Consider the following 19412-nt stretch of genomic DNA (forward strand, 5'->3'; position numbering starts at 1 on the left):
GAAAGGATTCAAGGAATTGCGGAGAGACAAATTGAGATCGGGCCATAGAAGCCTAGAATCCTCCCTCTCGAGGCTGCTTTTCTGTTTCTGACCCCCCTTCTACCCTACCAGTACACAAACAAGCCCTGTCATGATGGGGTCAAAAGGTTAAAAGTTTCCCTTAACCGCTCCCCAATGGTTAACGTATTCCCGACTCCTCATTTTTTGTGTGTTAAGTTCCTGGTATTCACAGAACATTGGATTCAGTCCAGCATGTCACTCCAGCAAACCTGGGTTCAAATACAATTTGAAATAATTTCAAATAGTATTTCAGTTCACTGCCGTTCAGAGCAGCAGAAGGTTTCTAAATTAGCATATTCCTTTTCTGTTGTGGTTGCCTGTGAAATTCTTTACAATATTTCTAACCTACACACTCAAACAAATTTTTTTATGAAACACACATTTGGTTTCACATCTGTCTTCCTGTTGAATTAAACCTTCTCCCTTACCTCCTGCAGTTTATCTATGAGACCAGCGAAAACGGAGACAAGGTGGTTCTGGGTAAAGGAACCTATGGCGTGGTGTATGCTGGGAGGGACCTGAGCAACCAAGTCCGCATCGCCATCAAGGAGATCCCAGAGAAAGACAGAACGTATGGAAAACACATTTCCCCTGTTTACTTTTTTTTGCATGGTCCCAGATCTGTTTTTTCTGTATTGTCAAACAATGACCATACTTGTTGACACGACAAAACAGATCTGGGACCAGGCTACTTTTCTTTGCACATTATACCATAAATCCCAATTATTATCTGAGCCTAATATGTATAATGTATTATATAATTGTGAGCGAAACGATTCACGATTAATGATGAGAATAATGAATGTGCATATGTTTTCCTCAACATTCCAAATGTGTAATGTTTGTCCAGTATCCCCATAGCTACACCGGAATCTACTCCCTGAAGAGATGGATGTCTATTTAGATTTCCCCATTCCTTGTTTACGAGCCTTCGACCTCGACTAAGAGCTTAGCCCCATAGTTCAAGAAATGTTAATACTAAGTTCCTCTGCAGAACTAATGGCCACATAGGCCAAAGCAGCACATGACAGGTGATTTGTAAAGCTCTCATCATATTCATACAGTATGTATGGGTCACAGCTACACCATGTCAGCACAACTGCCAGATTAGAGTGTGAATTTAGTTGTTTTTCAATGACGGCACAGCTAGCACGAACATTGTTTATGTTTTGTAGCAATGTTGTTATAACTGCAGATGAACACAATGTCCCATTTGCTAATGCTATGCTAAATCTAGTGCCAATGCTAACTGTTGGTTCTCTCTCCCATCTGCGTGTGAATCTCAGTTACTCCCAGCCTCTGCATGAGGAGATAGCTCTGCACAAGAGGCTGAAGCACAGGAACATCGTTCAGTACCTGGGCTCTATGAGTCAGGACGGCTTCATCAAGATCTTTATGGAGGAGGTTCCTGGAGGTACAGAGGATAGAAATAGAATTGATTTAATTCTATATTAAAATCTCATTCTGTTTCTATGGTCCCATAAATCAGGTCACATAGAACCAGGTTTATTCAGTGTTCTAATTTCGATTTTTGTGCCTGTCTACTACAAATTAGTAGTCTTTAGACAAGTCTTTATATCACTCCTTCACTCAGTATGTACAGTATTTATTCATTCTCTCACTGACGAAAGCTTTGGTAATCTTGTACTGTCCTGCTTTAACTTTTAAACTGCCGTACAACTAATGGTTTCAGTCTTCACTTCTCAGTTTTTGTGTGTCTCTCTACTACTCATTCTCCTTCCTTCAATCTCTGTCTACCACTCACACACTCTGGTACTGTATTCTCTCATCAATAATTTCACTATTGCTCATCTTTCTCTGCCCCACTAATTATGAAACTGTCACATGTGCCGAATACAATAGGTGTAGACTTTACCGTGAAATGTTTCATTACAAACCTTTTCCCACCAATGCAGAATAAATAAAAAAAAGTTTTTTACAATTAAATAGCATAAAAGGAAATGTTAACACAATAAAATAACTAATGAGGCTATATACAGTTGAAGTCAGAAGTTTACATACTCCTTAGCCAAATACATTTAAACTCGGTTTTTCACAATTCCTGACATTTAATCCTTGTAAAAATTCCCTGTCTTAGGTCAGCTAGGGTCACCCCTTTATTTTAAGAATGTGAAATGTCAGAATAATAGAGAATTATTTATGTCAGCTTTTATTTATTTCATCACATTCCCAGTGGGTCAGAAGTTTACATACACTCAATTAGTATTTGGTAGCGTTGCCTTTAACTTGTTTTACTTGGGTCAAACATTTCAGGTAGCCTTCCACATGCTTCCCACAATAAGTTGGGTGAATGTTGGCTCATTCCTCCTGACAGAGCTGGTGTAACTGAGTCAGGTTTGTAGGCCTCCTTTCTCGCACACACTTTTTCAGTTCTGCCCACAAATTTTCTATGGGATTGAGTTCAGGGCTTTGTAATTGCCACTCCAATACCTTGACTTTGTTGTCCTTAAGCCATTTTGCCTCAACTTTGGAAGTATGCTTGGGGTCATTGTCCATTTGGAAGACCCATTTGCAACCGAACTTTAACTTTAACTGATGTCTTGAGATGTTGCTTCAATATATCCACATAATTTTCCTACCTCATGATGCCATCTATTTTGTGAAGTACACCAGTCCCTCCTGCAGCAAATCACCCCCACAACATGATGCTGCCACCTCCGTGCTTCACGGTTGGGATGGTGTTCTTCGGCTTGCAAGCCTCCTCCTTTTTCTTCCAAACATAAAGATGGTAATTATGGCCAAACAGTTCTATTTTTGTTTCATCAGACCATAGAACATTTCTCCAAAAAGTACAATATTTGTCCCCATGTGCAGTTGCAACCCGTAGTCTGGCTTTTTTTTAATGGCGGTTTTGGAGCAGTGGCTTCTTCCTTGCTGAGCGGCCTTTCAGGTTATGTCGCTATAGGACTCGTTTTACTGTGGATATAGATACTTTTTTACCTGTTTCCTCCATCTTCACAGGGTCCTTTGCTGTTGTTCTGGTATTGATTTGCACTTTTCGCACCAAAGTATGTTCATCTCTAGGAGACAGAATGCGTCTCCTTCCTGAGAGGTATGACAGCTGCGTGGTCCCATGGTGTTTATACTTCTGTGCTATTGTTTGTACAGATGAACGTGGTACCTTCAGGTGTTTGTAAATAGCTCCCAAGGATGAACCAGACTTGTGGAGGTGTACAATTATTTTCTGAGGTCTTGGCTGATTTCTTTTGATTTTCCCATGATGTCAAGCAAAGAGGCACTACGTTTGAAGGTAGGCCTTGAAATACATCCACAGGTACACCTCCAATTGACTCAAATGATGTTAATTAGCCTATCAGGAGCTTCTAAAGCCATGACATCATTTTCTGGAATTTTCTAAGCTGTTTAAAGGCACAGTCAACTTAGTTTATGTAAACTTATGACCCACTGGAATTGTGATACAGTGAAAATAAATGAAATAATTTCTTTAAACAATTGTTGGAATAATTACTTGTCATGCACAAAGTAGATGTCCTAATGGACTTGCCAAAACTATAGTTTGTTAACAAGAAATTTGTGGAGTGGTTGAAGAACTAGTTTTAATGACTCCAACCTAAGTGTATGTAAACTTCCAACTTCAACTGTACAAGGAGTACCAGTACTGAGTCAATGTGCAGGGGTACGAGGTAGTTGAGGTGTTTGCGGTAATATGTACATGTAGGTAGGGGTAAAAGTGACTAGACAATCAGGATCGATAATAAACAGAATAGCAGCAGTGTGAGTGTGTGTGGCTTCAATATGCGTGTGTGTGTCTGGAGTGTCAGTGTAATATGCTTGAGTGTGTGGGTAGAGTCCAGTGAGTGTTCATAAAGCCAGTGCAAGAATGTCAGTACAAAAAAATGGAGGTCAATGTAAATAGTCTGGGTAGCCATTTGAGTAACTGTTTAGCAGTCTTACGACTTGGTGCTCCGTTACCGCTTGTGCAGTAGCAGAGAGAACGGTCTATGGCTGGGGTCTTAGACAATTTTTAGGGCCTTCATCTGACACCGCCTTGTATAGATGGAAGGGAGCTTGGCCCCAGTGATGTACTGGGCTGTACGCACTACCCTCTGTAGCGCCTTGCGGTCAGATGCCAAGCAGTTGCCACACCAAGTGGTGATGCAGTCAGTCAATATTCTCTCATATTTTTGAGGATCTGAGGGCCCATGCCAAATATTTTCAGCCTCTTGAGGGGGGGAAAAGGCGTTGCCATCACACCCATGTTGGGAAGCATCACTGACTCTGGACTATGGAGCTATCACATACGTGAGAGTAAAGCGGAGGGGATAGCATTCATATGTATACAGTGCATTCTGAAAGTATTCAGACCCCTTGACTTTTCCACATTTTGTTATGTAACAACTTTATTCTAAAATGTATTAAATTGTTTTTTTCCCCTCATCAATCTATATACAATACCCCATAATGACAAAGCAAAAACAGTTTTTTTAGACATTTTTGCAGATTTATAAAAAAGAAAAATCACATTTACTCAAGTATTCAGACCTTTTACGCAGTACTTTGTCGAAGCACCTTTGGCAGCGATTACAGCCTTGAGTCTTCTTGATTGGGTGTGATGCTACAAGCTTGGCACACCTGTATTTGGGGAGTTTCTCCCATTCTTCTCTGCAGATCCTCTCAAGCTCTGTCAGGTTGGATGCGGAGCATTGCTACACAGCTCTTTTTAGGTCTCTCCAGAGATGTTTGGGTTCAAGTCCGGGCTCTGGCTGGACCTCTCAAGGACCTTCAGAAACATGTCCAGAAGTGACTCCTGCGTTGTCTTAGCTACGTGTTTAGGGTCGTTGTCCTGTTGGAAGGGGAACCTTCGCCCCAGTCTGAGGTCCTGAAAGCTCTGGATTAGCTTTTCATCAAGGATCGCTCTGTACTTTGCTCCATTCATCTGCCCCTTGATACTGACTAGTCTCCCAGTCCCTGCTTCTGAAAAACATCCTCACAGCATGATGCTGCCACCACCATGCTTCACCATAGTGTAACGCAGGTCAACTAATGTTGAGTACTTATCCTTACTAGTGAGGTTCCAGTAACCAATCATATTATACTATATTGCTATTGATATGTTATAAATTGAGCGATATTACAAATCAGCTGTCAGAAGCTGCATGACGTGCAGTTTATTTTGAGCCAAACAATATTCTCTTAGTCCCTCTCCTAACCTCACGTTATACACCAGTTGGCGCCAACATGCTGAAAAAGAGCTAGAACGGAACGTGATGAGCTACCGCCATTCCATGGAAGAAAAATGTAATTTCAAATCGTTGAGAAGTTTTATAAAACTGAACTAAAAAGAGAGACCTGGATATTAACACTCACTTATCTGTACGAACGTGCTGTGAAGCGATTGAGGGAACGGTTGATGCCAGGATTTGGTGAGTTTTCATAAGGAAAAGGAGCTGCTAATGATTAGGCTAGCTAAACTATTGCTAGCATTTTGTGCGCGTTCATACTGAACCAAGCATACGCACAAGCCATTAACATTTAGGCTAGCTCAGCTATCGATCAATTGAAATAGCAAACGTTAGTGAGCATGCTAATCATGCATGGCGAACTATTTTCATTTTCATACTATCATGAAATGAGATTAACTAGTATCACAATCCATTTTGGTACACCTATGTTTTAGATTACTTTATAATAAATGAAGCACTAGTACTTTTCATTTACCCAGGCTAGTTTATTGTTCAGTCCACGTGATCCTGGTGCTATAGTTAAAAAGTGTAAAGTATTTTGACTAAGTTTGATTTCTTAGTCCTGTAAGAGATTAAAGCTAAGCACTATATTAACCGAATCCAGGACATAAATAAGAAGATTTCCATGCGAACATTTATTTTCCTTGGAGAACACTGAATTTGCACTGCCATACTATGGTGTGATAGGATTTTTCTTGCAAGACGTCGTTGCATCATACATTGCTGTGGGACAGTTATAAGATTGGTGGGCACAGTTAACCCACTATGAGATGAAGTATGTGAGTATGTCAGTATTTGTGAATTGGTTTGTTTTCTGTGGATTCATGTTAATAGTATTGCTATTGAATTTTGAACATTGAAATCTGAGAGCTTCTCAGATAAAGATAGAGTTGAGTGCACCCTAGTAAACTATAGGCCGGATATATGGCTGATATCTAAGTCTATAGTACCATTGATGTATTTCATTCATATTGAGCTCATTGTACAACTTTCACACATCCATATTTACTCAAGGTGATTCATTTTTTGTAAGTTTTTTTATTTACAAAATACAAGCAGGCATTCTTATCCTAAATTATTCAGTTGTGCAGATTTAATTTCTCCCTACTGTTCCAGTAGTGAACCTAACTGGTCCAATAGAGTTTAAGCTTAAACATACAGTAGCCCATAGTGTTAAGCAATTGTTACAGTAGGGAGGGTGGCAGGTTTCTTCCAGACGTCACGCTTGGTATTCAGGCCAAAGAGTTCAATCTTTGTTTCATCATACCAGGTAATCTTGTTTCTCATGGTCTAAGAGTGCTTTAGGTGCCTTTTGGCAAACTCCAAGAGAGCGGTCATGTGCCTTTTACTGAGGAGTGGCTTCCTTCTGGCCACTCTACCATAAAGGCCTGATTGGTGGAGTGCTGCAGAAATGGTTGTCCTTCTGGAAGGTTCTCCCATCTCCACAGAGGGACTCTGTCAGAGTGACCATTGGGTTTTCTTGGTCACCTCCCTGACCATGGCCCTTCTACCCTGATTGCTCAGTTTGGCCGGGCGGCCAGCTCTGGGAAGAGTCTTGGTGGTTCCAAACTTATTCCATTTACGAATGATGGAGGGCACTGTATTCTTGGACTTTCAATGCTGCAGATATTTTTTAGTACCCTTCCCCAGATCTGTGCCTCGACACAATCCTGTTTCGGAGCTCTATAGACAATTCCTTTGACCACATGGCTTGGTTTTACAGTGGGGCAAAACAGTATTTAGTCAGCCACCAATTGTGCAAGTTCTCCCACTTAAAAAGATGAGAGGCCTGTAATTTTCATCATAGGTACACTTCAACTATGACAGACAAAATGAGGGGGGGAAATCCAGAAAATCACATTGTAGGATTTTTTAAATGAATTTATTTGCAAATTATGGTGGAAAATAAGTATTTGGTCACCATGAACAAGCAAGATTTCTGGCTCTTACAGACCTGTAACTTCTTCTTTAAGAGGCTCCTCTGTCCTCCACTCGTTACCTGTATTAATGGCACCTGTTTGGACTTGTTATCGGTATAAAAGACGCCTGTCCACAACCTCAAACAGTCACACTCCAAACTCCACTATGGCCAAGACCAAAGAGCTGTCAAAGGACACCAGAAACAAAATTGTAGACCTGCACCAGGCTGGGAAGACTGAATATGCAATAGGTAAGCAGCTTGGTTTGAAGAAATCAACTGTGGGAGCAATTATTAGGAAATGGAAGACACACAAGACTACTGATAATCTCCCTTGATCTGGGTCTCCAGCGCAAGATCTCACCCCGTGGGGTCAAAATGATCACAAGAACGGTGAGCAAAAATCTCAGAACCACACGGGGGACCTAGTGAATGACCTGCAGAGAGCTGGGACCAAAGTAACAAAGCCTACAATCAGTAACGCACTACGCCGCCAGGGACTCAAATCCTGCAGTGCCAGACATGTCCCCCTGCTTAAGCCAGTACATGACCAGGCCCGTCTGAATTTTGCTAGAGAGCATTTGGATGATCCAGAAGAAGATTGGGAGAATGTCATATGGTCAGATGAAACCAAAATATAACATTTTGGTAAAAACTCAACTCGTCGTGTTTGGAGGACAAAGAATGCTGAGTTGCATCCAAAGAACGCCATACCTACTGTGAAGCATGGGGGTGGAAACATCATGCTTTGGGGCTGTTTTTCTGCAAAGGGACCATGATGACTGATCCGTGTAAAGGAAAGAATGAATGGGGCCATGTATCGTGAGATTTTGAGTGAAAACCTCCTTCCATCAGCAAGGGCATTGAAGATAACTTGGCTGGGTCTTTCAGCATGACTATGTTCCCAAACACACCGCCCGGGCAATGGAGTGGCTTCGTAAGAAGCATTTCAAGGTCCTGGAGTGGCCTAGCCAGTCTCCAGATCTCAACCCCATAGAAAATCTTTGGAGGGAGTTGAAAGTCCGTGTTGCCCAGCAACAGCCCCAAAACATTACTGCTCTAGAGGACATCTGCATGGAGGAATGGGCAACAGTGTGTGAAAACCTTGTGAAGACTTACAGAAAACGTTTGACCTCTGTTATATACCCTTTGTTGGCAATGACAAAGTATTGAGATAAACTTTTGTTATTGACCAAATAATTATTTTCCACCATAATTTGCAAATAAATTCATTAAAAATCCTACAATGTGATTTTCTGGATTTCCCCCCTTCATTTTGTCTGTCATAGTTGAAGTGTACCTATGATGAAAATTACAGGCCTCATCTTTTTAAGTGGGAGAACTTGCACAATTGGTGGCTGACTAAATACTTTTTTGCCCCACTGTATATGCACTGTCAACTGTGGGATATTTATTTAGACAGGTTTGTGCCTTTCCAAATCATGTCCAATCGATTGAATTTACCACAGGTGGACTCCAATCAAGTTGTAGAAACATCTCAAGGATGATTCATGGAAATAAGATGCACCTGAGCTCAATGTTGAGTCTCATAGCAAAGGGTCTGAATACTAATGGCAATAAGGTATTTAAAAAAACATTAATACATTTGCAAACATGTCTTACCATGTTTTTGCTTTGTCATTATGGGGTATTGTGTGTAGATTGATGTGGGGGAAAAATGTAATCCATTTTAGATTAAGGCTGTAGCGTAACAAAATGTGGAAGTCAAGGGGTCTGAATGCACTGTAAAAAAGGACAGTACAAATCCCTACAATTTCAGCTACATACTGTTGTGAAGGCTTAGTGAAACTCACTGGAATATTACGAAATTATCATATTTCAGTTTTCAGGAAGTCTGGAGGTCGTGTGTGTGTGTGTAACTCAATGCAATAGCTACAGGCAGGATATCACACCGGATGTGTGGGTGTTTCCAGTATCCCAGCGATAGAGGAAAAATGAATTTCACAATGCAATCAAGTCACTGATGTACCAGTGTTAAAGAAAGTGAAAATACTTTAAAAAGTAATGTTTTATTTCAGCTTCTGACATTTTATCTTTGTGAATATTCTGGGCCTTGTTTCCCAGAGCCTTCGTAGCGTTAAGATCATCATTAGAACCTTCTTACGATGTATGTTTCGTAGCTGAGGTGTTTCCCAGTTCCTTCGTTAGTAACGTGGCACATCTAGTGATCCGGACCACTCGTAGCACAGCCAAAGTGCATCATTAGGTGCTTTTATTTCGCATCACTTTATTCACAGATCTTCGCTAAACACAGCATAAACATCTAGATTTTTTCTTTCTGACTGTGACGGCTGTTATTTCAGAACTAAGTTGACTACAAATACAACAAGTGAAGAATAAAATTATGCTTGGAATGAAAACCGAGATGACTGCATTAAAAGATGCATAGCCTACATGGGCTATTTCCATCAATTGAATTATATTTTTCGACTATGGTATTGTCTATTACTTTTCTTTAAGTATTTCATGATGTGTGACAACGTGGTCAATAATGTGCCCAATCTGTGATGTAATGAGGTATTGTTGGGTAAGCATAATAAGCTGCCTCAATAGCCTATTTTCAGCCGTAGGTGGTAATATCTCTAGGAGCTGATCCTTGGTCAGTATTGTGGAATCGTTTTAATGTTAAGATTTGAATGGAGAAATCTGACCTAAAAGCAGTGCTGCTTTTCTTTTGATCCTATCAGTGTCGATACGTGGTATAACAACGCACTAAGCGAATGTTTTCTTTACGTGGTTGTCTGGGAAACACTCGTAAAGTTAAGCTCATAAATAACGATGTGTCTGGTACGTCATTGTAACGCTTAAGTTACATCGCAACTGGGAAACGAGGCCCAGAGGTGTTGCGAATCCTAAATGGAACCCCTTGCATATCTAACTGTAACCCATTCCAATGTCATCTCTCCCATGTAGGAAGCTTGTCCTCTCTCCTGCGTTCCAAATGGGGACCCCTGAAAGACAACGAGGCCACCGTCATTTTTTACACGAAACAGATCCTTGAAGGGCTTAAGTACCTCCATGACCACCAGATAGTCCACAGAGACATCAAGGTGAGGTGTCCTCAAGGAGACCGTTTGTTGTTGCTGCTAAATAAATGTTCAAAAAAATGTACCAATGCCACAGCAGATTTTAATTCACACAGTCCGAGCTGGTTGTGTTGGAGTGAAACAGGAAGGGACTTCCTGGACTTGAGAAACGCTCCTTTATTATTTCCATTTCTAAACGTTTTGCTACTTTGTGCCCCACTGAGCATGAACCTGGCATGAACCTGGTGTATGTTGCTTACTCAACTATGTTGCTTACTCAACTACTGTGTTACCATGTTTTATGGGGAAAGTGGATCCAGTGGAATCGACCGATTATGATTTTTCAAAGCCGATACCGATTAATCGGACGTATAAAAAAAAAATTAAAACATGTATTTTTGTAATAATGACAATTACAACAATAGAGCATTTATTTGAACTTAACATAATACATAAATAAAATATATTTAGTCTCAAATAAATAATGAAACGTATTCAATTTGGTTTTCATAATGCAAGAACACCGTGTTGAAGAAAGTAAAAGTGCAATATGTGCCATGTAAAAAAGCGAACGTTTACGTTCCTTGCTCAGAACATATGAAAGCTGGTGGTTCAATATTCCCAGTTAATAAGTTTTAGGTTGTAGTTATTATAGGAATTATAACACGTCGGCTGTTTCTCTCTATACCATTTGTATTTCATATACCTTTTTAACTATTGGATGTTCTTATAGGCACTTTAGGATTGCCAGCCTAATCTCGGGAGTTGATAGGCTTGAAGTCATAAACAGCGCTGTGCTTCAAGCATTGCTAAGAGCTGCTGGCAAATGCAGTAGTGTGCTGTTTGAATGAATGCTTATGAGCCTGCTGCTCAGACTGCTCTATTAAATATCAAATCAGACTTAATTATAATATAATAAACACAGAAATTACAAGCCTTTGGTCATTAATATGGTCAAATACGGAAACTATCATTTCGAAAACAAAAGTTTATCTTTCAGTGAAATATGGAACCGTTACGTATTTTATCGAACGGGTGGCAACCCTAAGTCTAAATATTGCTGTTACATTGCACAACCTTCAATGTTATGTCATAATTCTGTAAAATTCTGGCAAATTAGTGTACTGACTCTGCTTGCACTGAATGCAAGAGATGTGACACAATTTCCCTACTTAATATTGCCTGCTAACATGAATTTCTTTTAACTAAATATGCAGGTTTAAAAAATATATACTTCTGTGTATTGATTTTAGGAAAGGCATTGGTGTTTATGGTTAGGTACATTTCTGCAAAGATTGGCAATGTGTTTTTGTTAAATCATCACCCGTTTGGCAAAGTTGAAGTAGGCTGTGATTCGATGATAAATTAACACGCACAGCATTGATTATATGCTATGCAGGACAAGCTAGTTAACCTAGTAATATCATCAACCATGTGTAGTTAACTAGTGATTATGTGAAGATTGATAGTTTTTTTTATAAGATACGTTTAATGCTAGCTAGCAACTTACCTTGGCTCCTTGCAGCCACAAGACCTCTACAGTGTAAAAAAAACCCAGTCATTTTCTCACAGGGTGACAACGTGTTGATTAACACCTACAGTGGTGTTCTCAAGATCTCTGACTTTGGCACCTCGAAACGACTGGCGGGAATCAACCCCTGCACAGAGACCTTTACAGGTGTGTGTATGTTTGACGCTTGCGTATGAGTGCGGTTGGGTATGTGGCCATGCTTTTTTTTTCATATGAACATTTATATTTGACTTTGTTGGTATGAATATTATTTACATGTGTTGCCTACATGTTTGTGTAGGCGGGTGTCTAAACGTCTCTGTGGTGTTTTTAGGGACCCTGCAGTACATGGCTCCAGAGATCATCGACCAGGGCCCGCGGGGTTATGGGAAGCCTGCAGACATCTGGTCCTTGGGCTGTACCATCATAGAGATGGCCACGGGGAAACCACCCTTCCACGAGCTGGGCAGCCCACAGGCAGCCATGTTCAAGGTAATCTTTCTCTTGGAAACCAGAAGGTTTGATAATTAGTATGTTATTACATTGTAACCTATACTTTGTTAGTACTTGTGAATACTAGATAAATGCTGGACTGTAAAGAATTTTACCAGCTGAAACCAGGGTTGTGTTCAGAAAGCTTCAAACTGAAGATATACTGAAACAGGGAGGGACTACCTGAACATGTCCATTGCAAAATGTTTTCCTTTGCGTGTCCTACTGAACACAACCTTGAAGTGTACATACTCTGTTTCCATCTCCCTCTAGGTTGGTATGTTCAAGATCCACCCGGAGGTGCCGGAGTGTATGTCAGTTGAGGCCAAATGCTGCATCATGAGCTGCTTCACACCGGACCCAGACAACAGGGCCACGGCCTCTGAGCTGCTCAAGGATTCCTTCCTCAAATCCACCTCCCGGAGGAAGGCCAAGCCAGAGCCTGAAACACTGCCTACAGATGCTGGTGAGTCATCTTCATTGTTATTGTAATCATCATAATCAGAGAGAGTGTTATTTGAATCATCATATTTATCATTTTTATAGTCATCATCATCAGTGCCAGAGTCCAGTCTTGTGGTAGCACTGCCTACTCTGGACCACATACCCCCCGACAATGGGAACACAATCCCTTTCCTGGCCTCTCAGGCTAGCTGTCTGTCTGTTCTTTTACAAATACATATAAAATACAAAAGGGGATCCTAATTTCAATCACCACACTCATTATTTTCATAATTGTCTGAAATATGAATTATTATAGCCCTTGTCTGTGTATAGTCTTCCTAATTCAGAAAGGCTACGCTCATCGCTATTTCGTCACCATTATTGGGGTAATTAATGACTCTGTCCTGCTTTGTGTCCTGTAGGTGACATCTACCAGCGGAGTATGTCTGTCCCAGTGTCTATACGTGTGACAGATACAGACAGGGACACTGACAGGATGGACCTGTCGTGCTCATGGGACCTCAGGAGGACCATCTCCCCCCTCAGAGGAAAGGACATTACAAAGAGCCCACCCAGCACCAGAGGCTTCCTGCCGTAGGCCAAAACATCCTATACCCTCTGGTTCCCCATTCGATTACATCCGATTTGTGAAACAACTTCATTGTAGATCATTGCCTTACTGTAAATGCAATATAATGCCATAGTTAACCTCAAGATAGACCATGGCTTTTCCTAAATTGTCTGAAAAATCCAGCTGCTCCGTGATGAGCTTCCACCATGTGGTCTTATTTTCCACTCACTGCAGATAGAGGGGGGAGTAGAGGAGAGGTCAGATTTTCAAGCAATTGAGATGGAGCCCATGCTGTATATTGCCAAAGACCATATTTGTATGGCAGAATGTTTTATCTATGTGACATTGGTGTATATCTGTCTCCCCCTTGTGGTGGCCAGGGTGTCAGAGGAGCCCAGTACTGTGGACATGACGGCTAGTCCAGCCACGTCAGGGGAGAACCTGGGCCTGTTCCTACTGAGGAAGGACAGCGAGAGGAGGGCCACACTGCACAGGATCCTCACTGAGTACATCACCGACGTGGTGCACAACATCCAGAACACACTACCTCAGGTAGAGAGCGAGAGATCTTGGGCTGTATGTATCAAGAGTGTCAGAGTAGGAGTGCTGATTTAGGATCTGTTTTGCCTTTTAGATCATAATGAATAAGACAGGATGGACCTGATCTTAGATCAGTACTGCTAGTATTTGACCATTTTTGAATATGGGCCCAGAGAAGGGTCTATCCCTAATTGAGATAGCCAACTCCTGATAAATGCAATGGCTTAGGATTGTTATGAGGGCATGCACCCAACCGATCTGAGCATGCAAATATCTAGAGCAATTAAAGACAACGTATGGTGAAATAATATAATATATGTCACTTAGCAGACTTAGTCATGCGTGCATACGTTTTACGTCTGGATGGTCCCAGGAAAGTGAACCCACTACCCTGGTGTTACAAGCACCATGCTTTGCCAACTGAGCTACACAGGACCACAAGGCACTTAAACAGAGTATACCCCTATAAGGAGTCTGCTGTACATGTTAGGTGTGAAAGAATGCGTGTTTATGTCTGCATTTTACATTTGTAGGTTTCTTTGTCTATAATTATTTTATTGCGTTTCCTCTCTCCTTGCCTCTAAGCAAACAGACGTTGGGTCCGTGACCTCAGAGCACATCTCTGAGCTGATTGGCTGCCTGCGGGAGAATATCCGCTCTCCAGACAGAAGGCACCTGACCAACAGCCTGGTGAAGTTGCGCTCCACACTGCTTGCTACTGCAGTACCCCTCAAAAACCTGCGAGCTGTGCTCTTCAGCTTCCAGGATGCGGTAGGTCACTGGAGGTCACGGTTGTGTTCATTAGGGTATGCAACGGAAAACATTATAAACGTCTTGCAACATCTTATTGGACTAGTTCGGGTAGTCCCTCCCTGTTTAAAAAAAATTGGTACATAATGAACATTACCCAGGAGTTGCAAAGCCAGTCCTTGAGGGCAGTAGCCCTGCCAGTTTCCATTTCTCCCTGGCATGTAAACGATTGCGTACTGTCATTGATTGGCCATATATTTCACACACATGGTTCCTCAAGTATTAGATAGTTAGTAATCACAAGGCAAGGGCGGATGTGGAATTAAACAGGGGGAGTCTTATATGTGTCAATAGGCAAGAGATTTACCACTCGACCACAGGCTCTGTTACACCCAGTAGTATTGTGCTAACCCATTCTTCTCACTCCCTTGTGTGTGTGTGTGTGTGTGTGCAGGTGAAAAAGGTGTTGAGGCAGCAGCGGGTGAAACCTCACTGGATGTTTGCTCTGGATAACCTTCTGAGGCAGGCCGTACAGGACGCCATCACTGTGCTGTTACCAGGTAAGAACCAGCAGCGTCAGGCCTAATTCCATCTCAACTTCTATCAGTTGTTTAGACATGGAAATTCCTCATAGAACTACAGTTCAATTTCAAGATATGAGTCCCAACCCCGCCATTCAAATACCTCACCACCTCCCAACCCCCGTCCCACCTCCACACACACACACACACTTGCTCACACACACCTCGATGACTTTCAGAGCTCAAGCTTCAGCTGCAGTCTTCCTTTGAGACGGAGGAGAGTAGCCCAGAAAGAGAGCAGCAGCCCAGTGAGCTAGCAGAGCTTTTGCCTGCAGTCCTCTCAGATGACCAGGTGGCGGCGCCAGCCGACACAGAGCTCATAGAGGAGATTTCAGAAAGCCCCTGCTTACCCAATGGCCTCCAGTACAACACTAACTGTCCCCTCAGTCAGGAACTGAGAGATCTACGGCTAGAGACGCGCAGGTTCAGTACCATTTACTTAGCTGTTTATATTACATTGCTTTTTGGCGTGGCATAAATGCATTTGTTGTCATTTTATTCTTTGTTCCACCTTTTAACGTGGGGGTTTCCTTTTTTTCACCTTTAGTATAATGGGCTTTAAAATGTAAAGACAATAAGGTCATTTGTACAGATTCAGTGAACAATGCCAGCACACCACCAAGGATTAAGGATTACCAAGTACCTCCAGGCTCTGATCAGGCCCTACACCCAAACAAGGGCACTGCGTTCATCCACCTCTGGCCTGCTCGCCTCCCTACCACTGAGGAAGTACAGTTCCCGCGCAGCCCAGTCAAAACTGTTCGCTGCTCTGGCCCCCCAATGGTGGAACAAACTCCCTCACGAAGCCAGGACAGCGGAGTCAATCACCACCTTCCGGAGACACCTGAAACCCCACCTCTTTCAGGAATACCTAGGATAGGATAAAGTAATCCTTCTCACCCCCTCCCCCCCCCTTAAAAGATTTAGATGCACTATTGTAAAGTGGCTGTTCCACTGGATGTCTTAAGGTGAACGCACCAATTTGTAAGTCGCTCTGGATAAGAGCGTCTGCTAAATGACTTAAATGTAAATGTAATGTAAATGATTACATTGCAACCAGCTACAAAATGGACAGTGAAGTGATATGTGTAAATAGTGAAATGTACTGTTACTTCAGGCCTGGTCCATAATGACTAAGTGTGTTTTAGACTGCTGACCCAGCTGAGTGAGAAAGAGAGGGAATACCAGGAGCTACTGAGGAACTCTGTCCAGAGTAGACAGGGTCAGATCGACACTACCAGGAACACATCAGAACCCACAGGTAATGTTTTCAGCTCCTACTCCACCCCGAAGCAGTCTGACTATTGCTAATGTCAGCACATTGAAGGCTAGAGTGTTGGTAAAGATTGTAGGTTTGGGCGAGGTACCTTAGTGAGCCAAATTCTGGGTCACTCTGCCACACCTTAGTATGTAGCAAGGCCAAACACTCCTTGCCCAACAAGTAATGAATATCAGCTGTTAAATCCTCTTGTGTGTTTTTGTATACATGTAGATACTGGAGGTTGAAGGCCCACAAGTTACAGCCTGCCTACTGTAATATTCCTAAAATGGAGATATGTAAATGCCATTGAGACACTTGGTAGGCCTTGTGATTCACACCCTGTGTTTCTAGATCTATCTCCACACCTCACCCTCAGGCAGTGGATTTCTGCTCTACTGGTTTGAGTTTAAGGCATATAGCTCATTGCTGCTGAGATACGAGAGTTCGAACCAGATGTGTCAGTCATAATAATGATTTAGAAACTGGCGTAGGAAAATGTTGGACTGTTTTTGTTTATTAGACCCTAATTACCTTATTTCCCCATGTTAACATATACTGTCGCGATTAGCCCAGACTGGGGCTAACACCTTAACCATTTCTGAAAATCTGTATTTGAAATACTCATACTGTTCAGCTTAGTAGCATGATGGTGCAAACTGGTGACCAGATCATGCCGACTTGTCTTCTCATCCTCCTGTAGATACAGAGTTGTCCCTGCAGATTAGTTCGAACTCAGATGTCAAGTCCTTGGTTTGCTGGCTGAAGGCTATCCCAGTAGATCAGGACACCATAGACAAGGTAAGGAACTTCAAAAATACCTTGTGATTTAATGATGTGGGATTGGTTACCAAAATATGGTGTGACTATTGATTGATGGGTAACTACATGCATGGAATAAACCATCTAACTGGTGAAAAGAGTGAGCCTTATTCACATTATAATAATATGACAAGTCACAAAAGTCTAGACCACGAAAAATCAGAAAAAAGAGGACGTAATCCATTATGACAATATTCTCTTTATGATGTAGCTCAGTTTCAGTCAGTGTTTGCGTGAGGCTAGAGGCTTGTTCTCACCGATGTTGTGTAAGTAGAATTCATGCTGTGCTTTTGTTTCTAGTTACTCTCTCACGGGTTCACCTTGGACTGTCTCCTCACCATGGCCTGCAGGGATGACTTGATGTACTGTGCCATAAGGTGACCTGCCTCCTCCAATCATGTTCACACATCCTTAAAGCAGAAACAGGAAACAACTGATCTGAGCTTAATGAGGAAAACCCGCTGTTCTCTGTTTGGATGGTTGTTATGTTGTTATTCAAAGGACTGTGAAAGTACTGTGGATTGCTGAGATTTGTCAATGTGGATACATGTGGATGTGACTAGGGATCTGTGCAGTGTGAGGGTGTATGGATGTGACACACACACATGGACACACACCCACACACAAAGGGTCTGTACCGTACTGGTTGTTATCTTTACTGTAACTGTTTCTCCACAGAGGAGGGATGCTGTGTCGTATATGGGCGGCCATCACAACATGGAGGAAGTCACAGCTCAAATCTCAGCTCAGCACACACTCTGAAGAGAGCGAGGACACATTCTCGGATGGGTAGTCACATGTTCCATGAATAGGCTGGTCCTATAAGCACAACATGGTACAGATTTACTGAGTGTGAATTTATCTCATAGTTAAGGTGTGTGTGTGTACGCACGCACGCATGTGCAGTTTTCTGAGAACAAGATAATCATGTCATAAAAAGTGGACCTACCTTAGTATTTCCTTAAAGTTGTTATATTGAAACTGAAATGGTTACAGAAAGATGGATGACCAGTAAAGGATATGTTTTTTTCTGTCATTTCTCATTGTGAATACCTATACATACTTATAAAAATGGGTTTGAGAAATCTGCAATCTGATTGGCTGAAATGGCGTTCTAAACCATTTGACAATTCTCTGATATTTGAAATGCATATGCAGGGGAAAGGGGAATATTTAGGGCCAACAGCTGTCATATTTTTATCTCAACAGACAATCCATGCCTCCATGGATACTTTATATTCCCTTATTAGTTTGGTGTGTAGTATAAAACAAAATAACTTATTTCTATTGTACCTCTTTAATGTACACCATTTCTGAGATCTTAGAAGGGCCTAAAGCTTGAAGAAAAGGTATGTTATTGATGGTAAATATACACTTTTGCGAGTCTGCACTGGTGACTGGTCATTAAAATAAGCGGGAATAGTGGTGGTGTCTGTAAGATGTGTATATGGGTCTTTTGATAAAGAAAGGTGCCAATGTTCATGTTAAAAACTGTCATGTTTAAATATGATTTTCTTTCAGTTTCACATGGGTAGGTACAGGAATAAAAGTCTAGGTATAATGACAAGGTGAGAGGGGAGTGAAGGAGACGAGGACAGAGGATGCGACGAATCAAGGAAATGCAATTGAGATTCTTCCAAGGACAGAGGAAGCAAGTATTTGACAGATGGTGACAGTGAGTGAGGGACTGAGCTACCATAATAACCATGAGTGGTGACATGGTGAAAGATCCACCTTACTTGGTTGAATTTTTTCCATATTGCTTACACCTGTCCAATCCTCTCAGATTTACATTTGTACATTTTAGTCATAAAGCAGACACACTTATCCATGGACAACTTACAGGAGGAATGAGGGTTAAGTCCCTTGCTTAAGGGCACATCAACAGAATTTTCACATAGTCAGCTCAGGGATTCAAACCAGCAACCTTTCAGTTACTGGCCCAAACATTCTTGACTACCTGTTGCCCAGATCTCCACAAGTGTCTAGGGAAAGAGGTTGTTTCTGGACAGGACCCCACAACCCTTTGTTTGTGGTGGACCTTCAGCACAACACTTGATGCATGGTTGGATGTTTAATTCCATTGCTGTACACACGGATTTGCACATGGTGCCGTGGCTGTGTCCAGATTACACCTATCAGGCTGATCAGGCAGTTCTGTGTAGCTGATTAGTAATTCATAAATAATAGATGC

The 19412-nt window shown here is 41.8% G+C and overlaps 1 protein-coding gene across 1 annotated transcript in view; it reads left to right on the forward strand.

The window, feature by feature from the left end:
• Positions 1 to 18643, forward strand: part of LOC115141219 (mitogen-activated protein kinase kinase kinase 5-like) — a 34578-nt gene extending 15935 nt beyond the window's left edge. Inside the window, exons 14-28 of the mRNA XM_029679955.2 lie at positions 498 to 631; positions 1347 to 1474; positions 10138 to 10274; positions 11823 to 11928; positions 12095 to 12252; positions 12526 to 12718; positions 13119 to 13290; positions 13648 to 13819; positions 14393 to 14578; positions 15012 to 15117; positions 15318 to 15561; positions 16287 to 16399; positions 17100 to 17197; positions 17519 to 17595; positions 17897 to 18643. Of these exons, the coding sequence (XP_029535815.1) occupies positions 498 to 631; positions 1347 to 1474; positions 10138 to 10274; positions 11823 to 11928; positions 12095 to 12252; positions 12526 to 12718; positions 13119 to 13290; positions 13648 to 13819; positions 14393 to 14578; positions 15012 to 15117; positions 15318 to 15561; positions 16287 to 16399; positions 17100 to 17197; positions 17519 to 17595; positions 17897 to 18011 (2139 nt within the window). The 3' untranslated portion in view covers positions 18012 to 18643. The remainder of the gene's footprint in view (positions 1 to 497; positions 632 to 1346; positions 1475 to 10137; positions 10275 to 11822; positions 11929 to 12094; positions 12253 to 12525; positions 12719 to 13118; positions 13291 to 13647; positions 13820 to 14392; positions 14579 to 15011; positions 15118 to 15317; positions 15562 to 16286; positions 16400 to 17099; positions 17198 to 17518; positions 17596 to 17896) is intronic.
• Positions 18644 to 19412: the final 769 nt, after the last annotated feature.

The sequence above is a fragment of the Oncorhynchus nerka genome, linkage group LG14 (genome assembly GCF_034236695.1).
Source record: "Oncorhynchus nerka isolate Pitt River linkage group LG14, Oner_Uvic_2.0, whole genome shotgun sequence".
NCBI classification, from domain to species: domain Eukaryota; kingdom Metazoa; phylum Chordata; class Actinopteri; order Salmoniformes; family Salmonidae; genus Oncorhynchus; species Oncorhynchus nerka.